Source organism: Centroberyx affinis, unplaced genomic scaffold, assembly GCF_046629955.1.
Source record: "Centroberyx affinis isolate AG114_WGS23_722 - 3 ecotype Tasmania unplaced genomic scaffold, CSIRO-AGI_Caff_v1 ptg002112l_1, whole genome shotgun sequence".
Lineage (NCBI taxonomy): Eukaryota > Metazoa > Chordata > Actinopteri > Beryciformes > Berycidae > Centroberyx > Centroberyx affinis.
Genome location: NW_027280434.1, coordinates 42,501 through 62,053, shown reverse-complemented (window position 1 = coordinate 62,053; position 19,553 = coordinate 42,501). Strand labels below are relative to the sequence as shown.

Genomic DNA, 19,553 nt, shown 5'->3' with positions numbered 1-19,553 from the left:
CTAATCAATGATGTGTCTGTATGCAGGACAATATGGAGGAAAGCTTCTGTGTGTGTAATGCCAAGGTGAGGGGGGGGGGGGGGGGGGGGGGGTCAGCTGGGAGATTTCTCTGTTGAGAATGGATGGATGGCACTATTTTATTTTTAATTTTATGATGGCAAAATGTATAACTCTTGTTTCTATTGAAAACCAATAAAATTCTGTTTAAAAAAAGAAAAGAAAATGAGAAATGATCATCATGTTATGTTGAAGTGAACATCAGCTCTGCAGTTTGACAAATGGACTGCTGCCCCCTGGTGGCTGAACAGCCTCAGTGAGAGAGAATCAGCACTAAATCAGGTTTTTAGCTGTGAACATGTTTATATGGAACAGCATTCATCCTGTACTTCATTTTAACATTCTTCACATTTTGTCCCTTATCTCCTGCATCCACTGACAGAAAATGGTTGTTGATCTGAAACTTCTGGCCTCGCCTCCATCGGTGATATTTCACCTTTGGCAGCTTCTGCCTGATTATAAGATCTGCTGTATCTCTGCACTGAGTATCCAAGTGAGGTCATGCAGACATTGATTTGTGATTGGTTCCCAGGTGGGTGTGAGAGAAGGTGAGGACACGCTGAAGCTCAGCTGATTGGATGATGAAAACTGAGACAGGCAACATCTTTAGTGTCTTTTAAATCTCTTCTTAAAACATTCTTTTATCGGAAAGCTTTTATGAATGTTTGATATGTTGCTGTGTTTTATTATCCCACTTTTGACAGTCTATATTTTTGGGTAACTTCATTTTTTCCCCCTCTGTTTCATGATCTCTGTTTGTTTTTCTTTTGTTTTTAATTGTTGTTTTTTAATTCTTTTTGTTAAGCACTTAGAAAAGTGCTATATAAATAAAGTTGTATTATTTATTTATTATTATAAGTGAAAGGTTAGAGAGGGTAGATGTGTGAATGAAGCAGTCTTCCTGATTGAACTGAGGCCATGCTCATTACAAGCAGCCAGTAGTACAGAGGTCAAAGGTCATGTGCTCTGTCATGATGTTCTTCAGACATGTAAACCTGCACAGAGCCACTGCTGACGCCCGCTGCTGTGTTTTTAAAAGCCAATCATTATTATATCAAACCTTCTGTGTGATTTTTTTAATGATGGTTCTTCTTCTTCTTCTTGGAGTGTCTCTGTTCTCCATCAGACAGTCTGTTCTCTTCTTCTGCAGATCATGTTTGGGTTTGCTGCTTCCTGTTCTGTTCTGCTCTCCTCCTGACGGGACGGCGGGCCGCTCTCCTCCTGACGGGCCGGCGGGCCGCTCTCCTCCTGACGGGACGGGGGGCCGCTCTCCTCCTGACGGGACGGGGGGCCGCTCAGTGTCCCGGCGGTCTCTCCTGTTCACAGCTGAAACAGACGGGTCGTTTCGTCCTGCTCATATTTTTCCTCCACACTCATTCAGGCTTTCAGCTGCTTTCTGCTTGAAATAAAACAACCTGAAAGTCATAATCTATAATAATATTACTTTCCTCTGGAATATATCCATGGATTTATCTGAATCTGCATTTGTAATTTGGATTTATTATTTGCATCTATTTGTGCTGCCTCTATAGTTTACTCTCTGTAGAGTTTGTATAGTTTACTCTCTATGTGGTTTATACCTTTATTTTATTTTAGTACCGATTTTCTTTTATTACCTTCCTGTACTTTACACATAATGACTTCCTTGGCATTGTTCTGCCAGTTGCTGCTGTGGCACCTGAATTAATGAAGTGCTATTTTTATCTAACCTGATCTTATCTTATCTTATTCATGTAGTTGTAATAGTACTGGGGGAGAGACTCTCCCTGTGTTCACATCATGCTAATGGCTATATCACAAAAACACATTTCCTACTTGGAAATGCCACATGAACATAATTCAAAGTTGAATAATCAAGTTGGAAACTCAGAGAAAATGTCCAAATTATGACACAAAGATGACCTTTAACCTTCTCAACATGGCAGAAAAATCTGGTTTTATGTCCGTCAGCAATAATAAAAAAAAAATGACAAACACATCCACCTTTATTATATGTTTGCAGTTAGCAGACTAACCATTTGTTATGATGATTTTGTTCGGCAGCAGGACGGCCATGTTTGTTTATCGTTTGTCTTCCAGATTTGTTTTTCTGACAAAATAACACATGAATGCAACACTGACTGGAAGTCTGTCGGACTTTCCCACCGGCACATGAACGCACCACGCAGCAGCAGTAGGTGTGTGTGGGACCAGCAGTCAGATCATGTTGGCAGTGAATCAATCTGCCAGTAAGAGTTCGGGCTGAAAGTGAGTTCAGCAGATTGTTGGAGTGGTTTGATCTGATCTGCAGCCTTATCAGCCTGCAGATCGCCACAGTGTCACAGTGTGTGTGTGTGTGTGTGTGTGTGTGTGTGTGTGGGACAGTCAAAGTTGAGCTGGATGTTATCTGCCTGCGGTCCGGCTGCTGGGCGAGGCTCTGATCTGCTTCTGATTAGAGCCAGGCAGACAAACACACGTTGCCATGAACAAGACTGTTTAGATCCAAACACTGAAGACAGGGAGGGAGGGAGAGAGGGAGAGAGAGAGAGACAGAGAGAGAGAGAGAGGGGGGGGGGGCTGGTGGGGCAGAGAGAGGGAGTGGGAGGAGTGAGTGAGAGAGAGAGCAAGAGAGACAGAGGGGGAGAGAAAGAGAGAGAGAGAGAGAGAGAGAGAAAGCTGTCAAAGCCAGGTGCTGAAGTGTTGTTTTGTGTACACTCTGGTTGCCGTGACAACAAGGGACCCGCATCAGCTTCCTGTTTCTGGCCACAGAGGCTGGGAGGGAGGATGTGGAACAGCTCACACACACACACACACACACACACACACACACACACACACACACACTGTGTAGAAAGGAGAGGAGTGGAGAGGAGAGGGGGAACTGAGACTGATTTCAAAATCATGGTGCATGCCTGTAAAAACAGTCAGAATCAACACTAAAGATGGAAAATGTAAAAACAAAAGAAGCAGCACAGTAACCAGAGTCTTTCTTACTCTTTATTCATTTAACAAAGTCTCTTCCAACACAGCTGCTGTCCAGCTTCTGATCACACACAAACACAAACAAACAAACACAAACACAAACAAACAAACACAAACAAAGCTCAGAAAACACACAGAAGTTTCAGCTGGAAACAAAAGTCTCAACAGCAGCCTCAGACCTTATGAAGAAGAGATGAATTATATTGTAAAGAAGCAGAAACCAACAGGAACATGGTTTACAAAGCTGCATCATGTCTGTCACTTCCATGTCCGCCTGCAGTCCTGATGACATCACAAAAACCTGCAGTCCAGAGGGCCGCAGTGCAACCTGGACCAGCCTGGACAGGAGGGGGGGCGTCTGTCTGAGGTTCAGTCCAGCTTCAGCTCAGGAGGAGCTGGAAGTCAGCTGGAAACACACAGCCACACACACACACACACACACACACACACACACACACACACACAGCTTAGGGTTAGGGGTCAAAGTTCAAGGTTTGGTCCAGACCTAAGTGCTATAGAACAGTGGTTCTCAACGTGGGGTCCAGGGACCACCAGGGGTCCTTGAGGGCATTCCAGGGGGTCCCCAGCAAATTGATGAATTGGTAAACTTATTATTATTTTGTCATTTTAGAATTACTGTTTTAATCATAGTTTCTCTGTTATCTCTCTACCTACAATACAGATAGTCATGGAATTATGCACAAAATCATATCTGACAATAAAAAATATTCTCAGATTTGGGTCCGAGAGACAAAATGTCATCAAATGGGGGTCTGTGGCCCTAATGTGAACTAAAGTAGGGGTCCGTGATATGAAAAAGGATGAGAACCACTGCTGTAGAAGCTCCACCTCCTGTAAGCTCAGAGGGAGCCCCCCCCCCCGCCACCTACTTGGTCTTGGTCTTGTCGTCGTACGTCCCGGCGTTCCTGTAGGCGCCCACGTAGCCGGTGTTCTCCACGATCTCCTCCCGGCCGCTGCGGCCCCGGCCCCGCCCGCTCTGGTCGAAGCGCTCCTTGTGGGACCCGGTGTATTTGGACGTGTCGGTCAGCCGGTCCACCGCCGCCGTCTTCGCCACTTTCTGTCGGAACCACAGAGGAAGAGTCAACGTCAAACTCAACCAGACTCAGTTCAGCACCACACACATATACAGGCAGGTTCCTATTGGCTGTTTAGTCTGCATTAAAAACAAGAGGATCCTATTGGCTGGTTCAAAGTCTGTATTAAAAAAAAAGAGGATCCTATTGGCTGTTCCAAAGTCTGTATTAAAAACAAGAGGATCCTATTGGCTGGTTCAAAGTCTGTACTAAAAATAAGAGGATCCTATTGGCTGTTCCAAAGTCTGTATTAAAAATAAGAGGATCCTATTGGCTGTTCCAAAGTCTGAATTAAAAAAAAGACGATCCTATTGGCTGTTCCAAAGTCTGTATTAAAAACAAGAGGATCCTATTGGCTGGTTCAAAGTCTGTACTAAAAATAAGAGGATCCTATTGGCTGTTCCAAAGTCTGAATTAAAAAAAAGACGATCCTATTGGCTGTTCCAAAGTCTGTATTAAAAACAAGAGGATCCTATTGGCTGGTTCAAAGTCTGTACTAAAAATAAGAGGATCCTATTGGCTGTTCCAAAGTCTGTATTAAAAAAAAGACGATCCTATTGGCTGGTTCAAAGTCTGTATTAAAAATAAGAGGATCCTATTGGCTGTTCCAAAGTCTGTATTAAAAAAAAAGAGGATCCTATTGGCTGTTCCAAAGTCTGTATTAAAAACAAGAGGATCCTATTGGCTGTCCCAAAATGGAGAATAAAGTCATAATGAAATGACGTTTTCACCTTGTTAGCTTTATTTTCTTGTATTTTTATATCATAATTACCATTACTTTAACTGCCTTGAAAACAGAGCTTCTTTAATGGTGACATCACACTGCACCAGGAGGCGGGAATAAAAACTCCAACCAATTAAAACAGATTTTTGACACATTTTATTCTTATTATTTCTTGCTCTGTGTCTCCAGCAGACTGAAGTCAGTCCAGCTCCAGATGTTTCTCCTCTCTGGCTCTCAGCAACACACTGAGGGTTTGACGATGTTTATTTTCCCCTTCACACTCTGTGACTTGATTAATTATTGGAAGAAGCCTAGAGGCTGCAGATATTAATTATTTCAAAAGGCATTTATCACCCAGATTAAAAACATGATAATATGTTTATGTATTAGAAATACATTCCACACATTCCTTAAATGGCCTCACAGGCCGCAGTTTAAAGGAGAGTTCAGCCACAGAGAACGCTCTGCTCTCTCTCCCTTCTCTTCTAAAAACTCTGTGGATTCTGTTTGTATCAGAGAAACAGATCATGTGACATTTCTCTTCCTCTAGACTTCGTTCACTTTTCATTCGACACCAAACGAGACCAAAACCAAACTTCTCAGACGTCAAACTGAAGGAAAGCATTAACTAACCCTTAATTAACAGTTAACTAATGTGTCTGGTAATCATTTACTAATGGTGTTCATGTTAACTAAGGTATTCATTTATACATTATTTAATAGTCATCTTTATAAACTATTAAATAATGTATAAATTAATACCTTAGTTAACATGAACACCATTAGTAAATTACACATTACTTAACTGTTAATTAAGGGTTAGTTAATGCTTATTAAGCATTAACTAACCCTTAACTTAGTGACCCTTATTGTAGTGTTACCACATAATTTGGTGAATGAAACATAGTCTAAATACATTTGAACGTTTTTGAATGAATGCGTGCATTCAGAGGGCTCTCATTGGACGAACAGGGCAAAAGTGGGCGTGTCTCTGACGTTTGGAGAAAATGTAAAAAACACTGGAACTGGAGTTCTGTAAAACATCACAGCAGAACAATGTTGGATTCTGCTGAAACGTTTGTGATGATGTTTCTTCTGCATTTATACAGAAAAAAAAAAAGATCATAATGAGAACATTTTGAGTTTGAAGCGTCACATTCTGACAGAGCGAGGCTGAGCTCAGAGTCCTGCTACAGACTCACTGTTGGATTTTGAAAATAAAAAAATTAAAAATACCCGTTTCACTCAAAACTCTCACCACTACGGAAGCCGAGAACGTGCCGTGCTTGCAATTATTTTTTTTAATGCCGTTATCTCGAGATCACGAGAAAACGAGCTTTGTTATCTCAAGATCACGAGATACTCAACCCGTTATCATGAGAAAACAAAATGTCGTTTCCTCTTATTACTTATAATGTTTATCAGAGATCAGGAGCCATGCCAGCAGGCATGTGGCGTCTTGACAACTGACAACAACATAACTGCAGCAAACAAAACTTCACATTTATGCCTTGACTTCCTGTTCAGTTCTGAATCCTCCTGACAGGCATGACCATGATCTTGAAGGCTGAACTCAGCTGTGATCAAATGAACCAGACACTCATTTTCGAGTTCTTCATAATTATCCCGTGATCTCGAGAAAACAAATGTAGTTTTCTCGTGATAAATTATCTTGTTATCTTGAGAAATCGGCCTTTTGTTTTCTCGAGATCACAAGATAAATTAACTTCTTGATCTCCAGATAGCGGCATTAAAAAAATAATTGCAAGCACGGCCGTTCTCGGCTTCCGTACACCACCATCTCTGCTCACACTTTTTTTTCCTTTCTACAGGAAGTCCCGCCCCAGACGGCACTTCTGACCAATCAGAACGTCCTCTGTGGTTACGTCCCGCCAGACGCATATCAACAGTCAGAAAATATAGGTTCATCTATGAAATCCCTCCTGCTACAGATTACCACAAGAAAAAGGAACAGGAAATTGGAAAATGGGCTGAACATCCACCATGAGCTGAATCCTTGATGCATGAAGAGAAGACTTGAGACTTGACTTGACTCGGGCTCTGGTGACTTGGGACTTGACTCTGACTTGTACTCTGATGACTTGAAAAGGTTTCTAAAGTCTTGACTTGAGATCTTGTGTTTGTGTAAATGACTTAGATTGAAAGTGATGAGATTTGTTCCAGCAGACGACTGAATTTAAATTCTGTTTTCTGAATTTGTATGGAATGATTGAATTTATTGAAGTTGAAACTGATTATAGAAATCAAACTCATGATGCTCTTACCAAGTTTTTATCCTATTAAAACCATATTGCATTGAAAAGTCCTAGATATTTAGTTTTCTTTAAGATATTAAATTGATACTGGACTCTTGATTTGTTCTGACTTGACTTGCTGTTCTACATTTAGACTTGAGACTTGACATTAATGACATGGACTTGACTTGGTGATCTACATTTAGACTTGGGACTTGACTTGAGACTTGTGCCTCAAGACTTGAGACTGACTTGGGACTGGAGCAGAGTTGACTGGGTCACACCTCTGGATCCAGGTAGTGAAGTGCATGTGCAGCTCTGTGTTTCAGTCTCGGCTCTCCTTCTTCTTTGCTTTTCCTTGTTCAAACTTCAGTTGAAGAAAACAAGTCTAGATTCGCCCTAAAGGGAAAGTTTTATTATTTCTGCCTCATATTTCATAACCGGATCTGTCAGCCAATCATAATCTGTTAATTAAAACCTGCAGAGCTTTGTAAATATTTGAACACTAACGGCCTGTTTCGCTCTGCCACACAGATGAAACCAGTTTCTTATTATGGTGATGATGTCATCAAAGCGAGTCAGGCTGGGCTGAGCCAGGCGCTGAGGCAGTTTGGATGAAGAGGAGCAGCAGTCGGTCACCTTCAAACTCATCAGATTTTAGGAGAATTTATTTTAGTGAAGAGAGACGAGAGCTGGAATATAGAATCACATAAACGGGGACTTACATTGAATTTTGTTCTAAAATGAGAGATTCACTATTTTAAAAACAGAACACAGAGAATTACTTCATGAATGCTTCCCGGTCCGTAAAAACACTCCGACTTTCTCACCTTGTCAGCTAATTCTCCCAATCATAATGTAAACCTATTTAAAAATAAAAGCCACATTTTCTTTTTTTGTTTTGACCCCTGTGAATGCCCCACAACAACAAATATATTTCTCAAGTAATGGTAATTTTAGACAACAGATGATTTTTGTGTTTTATTCGTCTCCGCCAACAAAATCAATTCCTCAGGATTCACTGCCCAGTGTTGCCAAGCAACAGGTGAACTGTTTCCCGACTGCAGGCTAGCTGCTGCTTTGAGGTTAGCACAGACGAGTTCATCTTACTTTCTTCCCAATCCTCTGACCGTTCATAATTAAAGTCAATGTCTCCATATCGCTGTCGCTACTCGGTGTGAATTAAGTTAGAGTTTAGTGTAGATGTGTATTGGGAATATTTGGTAAGCATTTGTTTGTTGCACAACACTGTATTGTCTGCTAGAGCTAACCAGCTGGTTAGGGAGCGTATCTATGTTCCCAGGGTCCTATGTTCCCCAAATTTATATGGCACATAATGAGAACATGACGAAGGGTCCTATGTTTAACCCTAACCCTAACTAACCATATTAAGCGAATAGAGCTGGGGAACATCTTTTTCAGGTTCCCATTATGTGCTATATAGAGCTGGGGAACATAGGACCTTGGGAACATAGGACCCTGGTAACATAGGAATGACTCCGCTGCTTAGCTAGCAGCTACTCAGCTAACGTCAGCTGACGTTGTGATGATCCGCTTTTTATTTCTCCTCACAGGAAGCTCCAGGCAGCTTTCTGCACACAGACAAACTCTGTGTGATCAGCCTGATCAAGGTTACATCAGAACAGCTGTGAAGCGGAGTGATACGTACAGTAAAACGTCCCAGTGAGCACTCATGGAATGCTTCTTGTCCAATCAAATTACTCGACCAGAACTGTTGTATAATAAAATATAAATCCTAAAAAAATAAATGCCTAAACCAAAAAGAATGGTGTATTATTATTAGTATTAGTGGTGATTAGCTGGCAGTAAACAATTTTGCTCACAAAATGGTGGCAAAACCTTGGCCAAAACAATCTTCTAGGCTTTTTGAATATCAACTAATGAATTTCAAGCAGCATTTTTTGCCCAGATGAATATGTATCATTTGGTTATGAAGCTGTTCATTTGCTTACATGAGCTGAATCCCAGAGTCTGGACTCTGGACTCCGGACTGAGGCCTCGCAGACTTCGGGTGACGCCACCCGAGTGTTGAGTGTAATGTGGCTTTAAAGGGAGAAATATGACTTGATGACATCACATGTTGCGATGTGGAAAGCACTTGACTATCTATTTTCATCGATCAAATGAAAACACATCTGGAAATCGTACGTTAAACACAACTGTCTGAAGAGACAAACAGCTGTGTACACAAGTTCACTAAAACGTTACGCTAGCATGATGGCTATTCACATTTACAGAAACTTTATCGCTAACAGGCTTGATGTGTTTACATTTTTGGACGCTTCCCCAGTGTCCTCATTTATTGACGTCACTGATGCTATGAATTATGGGCAAATTCGTCTGAAAAGTCAGCAGGTTTTTCACACTCGCTAAAAGTCTTTATGGAAGGCTCCAGAAGTTCACATCAGAGCCGTGAAGGACAGACCAAAGTCTTTGTAGACTTTGTAGTCAAAGTGTGGACATTGGGATTCAGATGAGTCTTTAATAAGTCTTATTATTCACAACATGATCTCATAAAAAGTTGTGAAATGAGCACGAACTCTGAATTGCAGATTTACATGCTGTGGTCACGAATTATGTGAAAATCACGTTCCTCCACCATGAACTGGATTCTGTGACAAAAACATGAACTGGACATTTTCAGCTGCAGGTCGGCTAACGTTTAGGAACTAAAACAACTTGGTTAACGTTTGGGAAAGGCTTCGGTCGGTTAAATAAGAAAAACGTTGGCTAAAAATTTTAATCCCACTCATGGTAGAAATTTCCTTCGTACAAACTGGGAATTGAACTCCAGTCCTGACATTGAAGACAAACTCATCCTCTCGGTGTCAAGGTTATTATCGTTAATGAAAACTAACGAAATAACGAAAACTAGGTGTGAAAAAAAAAATACGATAACTAACTGAAACTGTATTGTGTGTTTACAAAACTAACTAAAATAAACTAAAATTATAGAGAAAATGTCTTTAGTTTTTGTCTTTGTCAATTTATTTCATACATAAGCCTAGTATTTTGAATTTTTTAATCTCGCCCCGACAAATACCCCATATTACAAAAAAAGACTAAAACTAACACTGAAACTAATAAAAACTAAACTAAAACGAAGCATTTTCAAAAAATAAAAACTAAACTAAACTAGCAAACCCGCTTTAAAAATGAATTAAAACTAAACTGAAATTGAAAACTGAAACAAAAAGTCAAAACGAAATAAAAATAAAAACTAATGAAAAATGCAAAACTATAATAATCTTGCTCAGTCGGTGTACGATCTGTTTTCTATGTTCGGCTAACTGAAGCCAAGTCTTAAAAAATGTTTTGGGGGAAGAGTCTCACCGTTACTCCAACGTTGGTGGGCTCTTTGCCTTCGACGAGTTTGAAGATGGACTGCACAGCCTCCTCCTTACTTTGACCTTTGAACCTCTTCGGAGCCAGATCCTCCAGAGCCTTCTGGAACTCCTCATAGGTGATGACCCTGGACGTCTTCGCTCTTCGGACAGAAACACAAACCCAATGCAGATGACAGAGTTCAGATTACAGCCGCTGGCTACAGCAGTCACACCAAACACAGACAGATCTGTTTGATAGCCGGTTTGAAGAGTTAATCTGGAGTTATTACTGAAAAGAGTCTAGAGCTACAGATGTTTAAAAAGGGATAAAAGTACACAAGACCATGACTGATATATTTTGGAGTGGACAAGTGCGAAAGCCTCACAAGCCTAAATTTGAATCCCAAGCTAAAGGAGAAGATAAAGAGATGGCAATCAAGAACAAGAACAGCTACAACTCAAAACTCCATAGCTGTGGGAAGATGAATCAGAAAATTACTTTTTACAATTTATTCCTTGCAATGAAACTCTTTGAGACTCTACTCCAAATTTCTGGTGGAGCTTTGCTTCACTTAGCCATGATCCTTGAAAAAGCGCCTTGCTCTGTCCTGCTTTTACATTCGACTCATCCGTTCTGTGGGTCTGGATCTCATTGTTCTTGTATCCTTGTTTTACAGATATCTTCTTTCCTTTGACCCTCTGCACCTTCTAAAAAATAAAAACCAGCAGTCTTTTTAAGAGCCTATCTGACTGTAAATATATATTTGTTGTTTAAAAATTGGTTGCAAACTAGTAGTGTTCGTTTCTGTGTTTGTTTCCTGAATGTAAAAAAAAAAAAAGATTCCTGTATGGGCATGTTTAGCTCAGGCTCCCCTAAAACGGCACTTTCAGGTGCAGAAATCGAAGGACCCAAACACATACAGTATGGCGTGCGCTCCAGTTGAAGTAGTGCATGTTGCTCCGTGCACGTCAACATTTCCACAGACGACTCACTTGACTTTAGTGAACACGATGTCCACGTCGGTGCCGGTGACGTTCTTGCCGTCGGTGATCCTGCAGTCCTTGCACAGCTTGGCCCAGTTCTTGCCGTTCATCTCCTTCCCGGTGGCCTTGGTGTCGCCGTGGACAGCGAACCGCCTGAAGGCCGACAGGAGCTGCTCCAGGTCCGAACTCTCTGCCATGATGGGAAAAATCTGCAGCAAGAGACGGAACAAGAACACAAGACTGCTGACAGAAATCTGATCCTCCATCAGTCCACAGAACTCTGCAAGGCCGATATGAAATAACACCATATAGGGCTGGGCGATATGGTTGAAATCAATATCATGATAATTGAAATTAAAATGTGACACGATACCACATAATATGACACGATACATAATATGACACGATACCACATAATGTGACACGATACCACATAATATGACACGATACCACATAATATGACACGATACCACATAATATGACACGATACCACATAATATGACACGATACCACATAATATGACACGATACCACATAATGTGACACGATACATGCTCTACAGCAGGGGTGTCAATCTCAAATACACAGTGGGCCAAAATTAAAAAATCGGTACAAGTCAAGGGCCGGACTGGTTCAGTGTTTATTGCAAAACTTATTGAAATTAACTTATTGCACATATCGAACCTGGAACTAACAAAGCTTAAGTTATTGCCTATAAAAACAACATTAAACATTAAATAAATGAAAAATCAGTTGCAGTAATTTCTAATGAAAACATTTTTCCACAGGCCAACAACAGCCAAAAAATAATTTCCTCCAAAGAAAAACCAAACAGATGCTTGTACCTGTCGTGGTGTTTCGTTTCATAGTGTTGTCTTACGTTATATTCTTTAATTACAGCCACACCGTCTCCGCACACAAGACAAACAGGTTTGCCCTTTATATCCGCGAACATATACTCTGCCTCCCACCTGCCTTGAAAACCCCTGTTTTCAAAGTCCACCTTTCGTTTAGCCATTTTTTGGGGAGGGGGATAGCTGAAAGTTGGCCACAGGTGACTAGCTCCATAAAGCTGCTGATGAGCGAGTGGTGCAAGGCCTCGCGCTTGCGGGCCCTCACGTGCCAACGCACTGGCAGTGCATTGTGGGATTTGTAGTATTAGTGGTGCGTGCAATATACCGGTGGGCCAGCTCTAATAGTAATTAGATATTATCCTGCAGGCCAAAGATAATTTCACCGCGGGCCGGATTTGGCCCGCGGGCCTTGAGTTTGACATATGTGCTCTACAGCCACTACAGATTCAGTCAGAATGCCTTATATGGCCGACCTCTCTGCACTGTTGTAGTACTGGGGTCCCAGACTCGTGACTAGTTGGATCTGAATGTTGATGACTCTGACTTGGATTTGCACTTAAGTATTGATGACCCGAACTTGCACTCGGACTTGAATATTTGTAACTTGGACTTTGTAAAAATTTGTACCTGATCACCTGGTTGGTTAAAGAGGAACTAAACCCCAAACCCAAATCTGCATGCTGTTTACCATCTAATGGTAAACAGTATGCTACTGAAATGGCCATCTGCTATTGGCTGATCTTTGGTACCAGGTGATGATGTCACCTTCTGTGGAATACAACAGGTGGTGACATCAGGTTTGTGTTTGGTGTTTAGTTCCTCTTCAACTACATGTAGACAGAGGCTGTGAACATTTATTTGACATCAAACACTGACACTGTTAACACTGTTAAAACTGTTAAACTGTTAAAATACAAGAGTCAGAACTTTAAAATTTGCTTGTTTGTTTTTGGTTCATTTCTAAAAACACAAATCGAAAAAAACAAATGAAATGACTGAAATCCATAACAAGTCTCCATGCTAACTGTTAATGTGCCAGATGTAAAGTCGTGTGTGTTCTCTTTAATTTGCTCTAGCAGGGATTACTGGAACTCAGACTGGAACATTGAGGACTTGGGATTTGACTTGGACTTGAGGTTTAGTGACACTGCCTCTCTTTAACTTCATGATATCAACACACACACACACACACACACACACACACACACACACACACACACACACACACACAGGAAGCCTGCTGGAAAGTGGCGGACAGTGTGTGTTCTGGTCTTGGAGGTTCAGCGTCTCTTTAGCTAATGGAAAGAAAACTTTTTAACTTTTTAACCTGCAGCCAAAAGAAACACGGCGGAGGATGAAGCAGCCGCACCTTTTCTGCATTTGTTTCCCTCCTGTGGAGTTCTGCTGTCCAGCTGTGTGTGAGTGTGTGTGTGAGTGTGAGTGTGTGTGTGTGTGTGTGTGTGAGTGTGTGTGTGTGTGTGTGTGTGAGTGTGTGAGTGTGTGTGTGTGTGTGTGTGTGAGTGTGTGTGTGTGTGTGTGTGTGTGTGTATGTGTGTGTGAGGGGCAGGATTTGTTTTTACTGTATTTGTCTCAGAAACATCAGCTGTGGTTCAGCTGATCACTGGGAAAAGTAATAACTACTGAAGTAAGTAATAATTACTGAAAACACATTTCAGTAATTAGTTATTACTATTACTATTACTACTACTACAGTTACTACTATTCCTGTGACTATTACTGAGTAACAAGTTACCAGCCAGCACTGGCTGCTGGGAAAATTAATGGGGATTTTCTCATGAACACAACCAGATGGTTACTTTCCACCACAACTTTATCAACTGGAACATCTTCAAAAATACTTCTTCTAAGTTAATTGGGTAATGTAATTGTCAACCCGAGGTTGGAATAGTTTTCTCCAAAATTCTCTATTTGAAAAGTAAAATTGGTCAGCAAACAGATTTTAGCAGCTAGTCCGCCTAGTGAGTCTGATGATGACGAATCAAACCATGTGACCTGTGACACGTTCCTCCCCTAATGAGTTCATTAATTATTCAACTTGTCCAGTCTGGACAGGATGGAAAGGAATATTGGTGCTATTCCTGATCCAAGGAAAACTTGGATATAGCATTGGTGGGAAAACCTGGGAACATTAAAGTCTGCAAACTCATTTTCACTGATGACTGATGATCACCAACAGCAGACTGAGTGGTGAGGAGACTCGGAGGATCTGAACAGGGAGGAGCAGGAGGATTTGGGCGGTTTGGTTTAACGGCTCGGCCGGCGGCGCTGACGCAGCGTCTGGCCGGCCGGCCCGCTGTGATGTCATCAGGCCAACGACACACACAAAGCCAAAGTCTGACAGTAAACACAACTCAATGGACTGAAATATCAGAAGAAACATTCAGAGTCCACATACTTCTCCTTTTCTCTTGACTCGTTAACGTGTGTTTTATTCTGAAGAGCTCAGGAGAAAGACATGTAGATAATCTATAGATACTGATGTTTCTGTTTTGGATACACAACATGGAAACTGGGCATGCGTTATTAGACTGGGTAAAGTTACAATCTATCTAAAGCTAAAATAATCTCCATCCAGCGGCAGCTCACTCTGCTTCTTCCTCCAGCTGTCGTTTGTTTTGTCACCGGATTAGAAAAGAACTGACGGCTTTAAACCAGCTCAGCCTCGTTTGGATGTTGTGACCTTTGACCCTGGATCTCCTACTGCTGGTTGCTCGTAACATTGGTGATCTGTCGGGTGAAAACCTCGTAACTCCAATTGGTAACACTTTACAATAAGGGTCACTAAGTTAAGGGTTAGTTAATAAGCATTAACTAACCCTTAATCAACAGTTAACTAATGTGTCATTTACTAATGATGTTCATGTTAACTAACTTAATTAATTTATACATTATTTAATAGTTTATAAAGATGACTATTAAATAATTACCTTAGTTAACATGAACACCATTAGTAAATGATTACCAGACACATTAGTTAATTGTTAATTAAGGGTTAGTTAATGCTTATTAAGCATTAACTAACCTTTAATTAATGTACCCTTATTGTAAAGTGTTTCCTTAACTTCAACTGAAGGATTAACTGCTGCTCTATGGGTTGAGAAAACTCTGGAACCTTTGGGATTATGAACCTTTTCAAAACCATTTAGAGAAAGTCAAACATCACGGTGGTCCAGCTAAAAACAAGACGGTTTCCCTTCGTTCTTGAAAAGTTGGCTTTTTGGAGACAGAAACAACAGCGTTATTCCACTGCTGCATAATTGGAAGTCACTCTGGATAAAGAGTGTCAGCTAAATAAACCTAATAAGCTCTTTATTAGCTTTATTAAGCTCTTAATAAATGGCTAAGAATCAGGTGGAAGTTCAGTAATCTGAAAGCATTTGACTCCTGTTCCTGTTAATAAATCCTGAGTGGCACAAAAAGTTTTGGTAACACTTTATAATAACCATCATTAATAAATGGTAAATTGATAGTTAATTCAACTTTAGTTAATAGTTATTTTACTGTTAACAAACAATGAAATGATCATGAATAATGTTTACTAATTATTAGTAATGCTATAATTTATGTTATTTTATCATTCGTTTGTGTAATATAAAATCATTTGTTTATAAATTATATATTGTATCATAGCTTTTTACCCTTTTTACCGTCTCTTATCAGCTATGATACAATATATCATTTATAAACAAATGATTTTATATTACACAAACTAATGATAAAATAACAAATTATAGCATTACTAATAATTAGTAAACATTATTCATGATCATTTCATTGTTTGTTAACAGTAAAATAACTATTAACTAAAGTTTAATTAACTATCAATTTACCATTTATTAATGATGGTTATTATAAAGTGTTACCAAAGTTCTAATTCTTATTAAATTGCAGTTCCTGCAAGTTACTTAGAAATCATCACTTCAGACACTTTTATAGACTTGCTTCGACTGTTTTTGACTTTTTACTTCTCTAACTTTTCAAAATGTATTATTCTACAAATAAAGTTAATGACTACGACTCCTGCTATTGTCATGATGATTAATATTAGTATTACTTTTAGGTTTAGTATTAATTCACTAGAAAGACCAGGAGGCTCCTGTGGAAGTCGATCTGGCTCAACAAGTTAAGAACCTGGCTTGGCGGTCTACTACTGTAATGGGTGTGTGTGTGTGTGTGTGTGTGTGTGTGTGTGTGTGTGTTTATACAGTGTTTTTTCCCATCGGGGTGCGAGACATGATCTCACTCTGGTCCACAGACTTGCGATTACACACACATTGATGCAATCCCTAACTTTGGTTGCCACGGTTACCGAGTCTCCACGCCCTTTTAGGTTTTACACATCAGAGATGACCGGCCGAATCTGAAACCTGACACACACACACACACACACACACACACACACACACTGCTTTTCATGAAATCCTTCAGCTGGTGTGAAAACATGAGAATCACTAAAACTGGAGTTACAAGGTTTTCACACAACAGCCACATATAAACCAAACACAACCAAACTCGCTCTGCTGGCGTTCTGTCTGTGTGTTTCTGAAGTGTGTGTGTGTGTGTTTCTGAAGTGTGTGTGTGTGTGTGTGTTTCTGAAGTGTGTGTGTGTTTCTGAAGTGTGTGTGTGTGTGTTTCTGAAGTGTGTGTGTGTTCATGACACTGTAGCCTACAAACCGATGTGTTGTTAGCATGTGTGGCTGTGTGTGATGCTGTCTCTGCAGAGCACACACCCTCCGAGAAGAAAGAATACATTGTGTGTGTGTGTGTGTGTGTGTGTGTGTGTGTGTGTGTGTGTGTGTTAGTGGGTAGGTGAGAGATTCCAGATTCGTCCAGCAGCCTCTCTAGGAACCACAGCGTTCTGAGCTCAGTGTTTTCCTCATTTCAGGCTTTCAGATTCTGACTGGATCCATTTTTTTTCAGTCTGTGGTGAAAATGAATGAATGGGATTTCTGGATCCCATTAACCATTGAAATAATGTCAGTAGAAATGACATAAGATGAAGTTATTACATATTTTAAAATGTTGCTGAATTTTTAAAAACTCTTTAGTTAACAGCCATGGTGTGGATGTTGTGTTATGGTGAAATGCTGAAGTCTGGCTAGAGATTTTTTTTTTTTCACTTCAGCTTCCAAACCATCAGAATCAGCTCAACTAATAAAGAAATGCAGAGGAACGCTGAAAGCAGTAGCAGTAGCTTCACCCCTATTCATTGTCATGTTAGGCTGAGAGGGGGCGGGGGCCAAAATCCCTTATTATGTCACACTTGAGAGGATGACAGGAGCAAGCCAAAACCAAAACCCCGGGTGGATTTTGAAGCCGATCCTGAAGTGCAGCAGCAGCAGATTCCTCTAACGTCCAGAAAGACTCTAAACCGCCCGAATCCATTAAGTCAACGGACCACAACTGACTTCTGATAAAAATATAAAGTCAATATATTTTTTCCACAATTACAATTACAATTTCACATTTGGCAGACGCTTTTATCCAAAGCAACTTACACATGAGCTTTTCATACAACACAAGCAAGGTTCTAGTTAGGAGAGAACAACGAGAGTAAGAGCTATAAAGCTAAGTTCTGGTCCAACAGAACACAGGTGCTACGAGGCAGTGCTATGAGGCAATGCATAGAGTGCATAGAGGCAAACATTTTTTTTTTTGGTTTGGTTACACGGGCCATTAGGTGAGAAGGTAAAGAGCTGGGTCTTTAGCCTTTTCTTAAGGATTGAGAGGGACTCTGCGGATCGAATGGAGTTTGGTAACTTGTTCCACCACCGGGGAACCACAGAAGAGAAGAGTCTAGAGAGGTTTTGTCCTCAGCAGCTAATTTCACTTCTTCTAATGTGTGTCCTTATGGTGATTTTCAAAATAATTGTGTAATTAACAGCCGTAACAGATAAAACACGGGGTTGTTTTCCGTGATTAACAGGTTGCCGATTATGGACCAATAGTAGGCGGAGCTGCAGACGACCAACCAAAGACATGGTGGTGCAAACCGTTCACTGCAGCACCTCTGCTGGTCATGTCAGAGGTCTGCTGGCTCTCTCTCCAGAAAACGCCTGCAGATGAAAGTCGCTGTAGGAGGTGGAGAGAGACGCCTGAACCTTAAACTCGACTCGAGCGGCTGCCGGCTCCCAGCGCACAGTTCAATCCTACAGAGCAGAGTTTAGCAGAAGGCCAGTTGAAGCTGGTCCGCTCTGGGACGACCTGGACCTAGACACACCTAGGCCACATCCACACTAATATGTCTGCGTTTTAAAACTCATAACTTTTGCTACGTTTCCTCCTAGCGTCCGCACTACTCCGCCGTTTTCGGAGCCCTAAAACGGAGACTTTTGAAAACGATGCTGCAGACGCCCACGTTTGCCTCCTGATTGGGTCTCATCAGTCACGACGTGTCCTTCCCTGATTCGTCACGCCCCTATCATGTGACCCTTTTCCGGAAGAAAACAAACGACATCAGCCTTGACTACCAGTGGTTAATTCAACACGGACACAACATGGAGACAATACTTTCAGTAACAGTTCCGCCTCGTCGTCGGTCCAAGCAAAGAAATCTCTGGTCGTACTTTTCTCCATTGCTGTTCTTCCTCTGTGGTATTTTCTGCAACTAAGCAACCAACCACAGAGTAGACAATCTGCTTCCTGTTTGCACCGGTACGCGCATGCCCAGTGTACGTGAACGGTCATGTGATATGCGTTTTCAGGCGTGTTAGTATAGATGGAGATTATTTCTGAAACGCTCGTGTGGACGGAGATCGTTTTCATTTTAAAACGCCGTTTTAAAACAAAAACGTATTCGTGTGGATGTGGCCCTAGAGAGCCTCTGTGTGTCAACGGGTAGACTGGAAGCTGTGAGGCTCCCAGTCTAGCTACTAAGCTACCATGACTTGGTTGTGTTTGTTTCATGGAGGCAAAATAAAGCCTGATGTTTCACTGAGCTGAACCCTTCCGTCCTGTGAAGAGAGGAGCAGCATGGCAGAACCGCATGGCTAATTTGTTCTGGAGATCTCCGGTTTCAGCAGCTTCTGGCCTGAGGAGCAGCAGACAGGAACAGCAGCCAGAACACAGCGCTAGTGGTTTGGATACCACACACACACACACACACACACACACACACACAGAGACACAACCCAGCAGCTTGCCCCCAGGTGTCAGAACACATGTGTGTCAGATCCGGGCCAGGCAACCCTGAAATTATGGTCAGATTAGTTGTGAAAGCAGAGTGTGTTGTGTGTAAGCGGCGGGTCGGTCTGGACT

The 19,553-nt window shown here is 41.2% G+C and overlaps 1 protein-coding gene across 1 annotated transcript in view; it reads right to left on the bottom strand.

Moving 5' to 3' along the window:
* Positions 1 to 3,044: 3,044 nt before the first annotated feature.
* The window catches only part of tppp3 (tubulin polymerization-promoting protein family member 3), a 20,440-nt gene continuing 3,931 nt past the window's right edge, over positions 3,045 to 19,553 (bottom strand). The window contains exons 2-5 of the mRNA XM_071531690.1: positions 11,432 to 11,631; positions 10,446 to 10,599; positions 3,909 to 4,096; positions 3,045 to 3,424 (exon numbers count right to left, since the gene is read on the bottom strand). Of these exons, the coding sequence (XP_071387791.1) occupies positions 3,421 to 3,424; positions 3,909 to 4,096; positions 10,446 to 10,599; positions 11,432 to 11,619 (534 nt within the window). The 5' untranslated portion in view covers positions 11,620 to 11,631 and the 3' untranslated portion in view covers positions 3,045 to 3,420. The remainder of the gene's footprint in view (positions 3,425 to 3,908; positions 4,097 to 10,445; positions 10,600 to 11,431; positions 11,632 to 19,553) is intronic.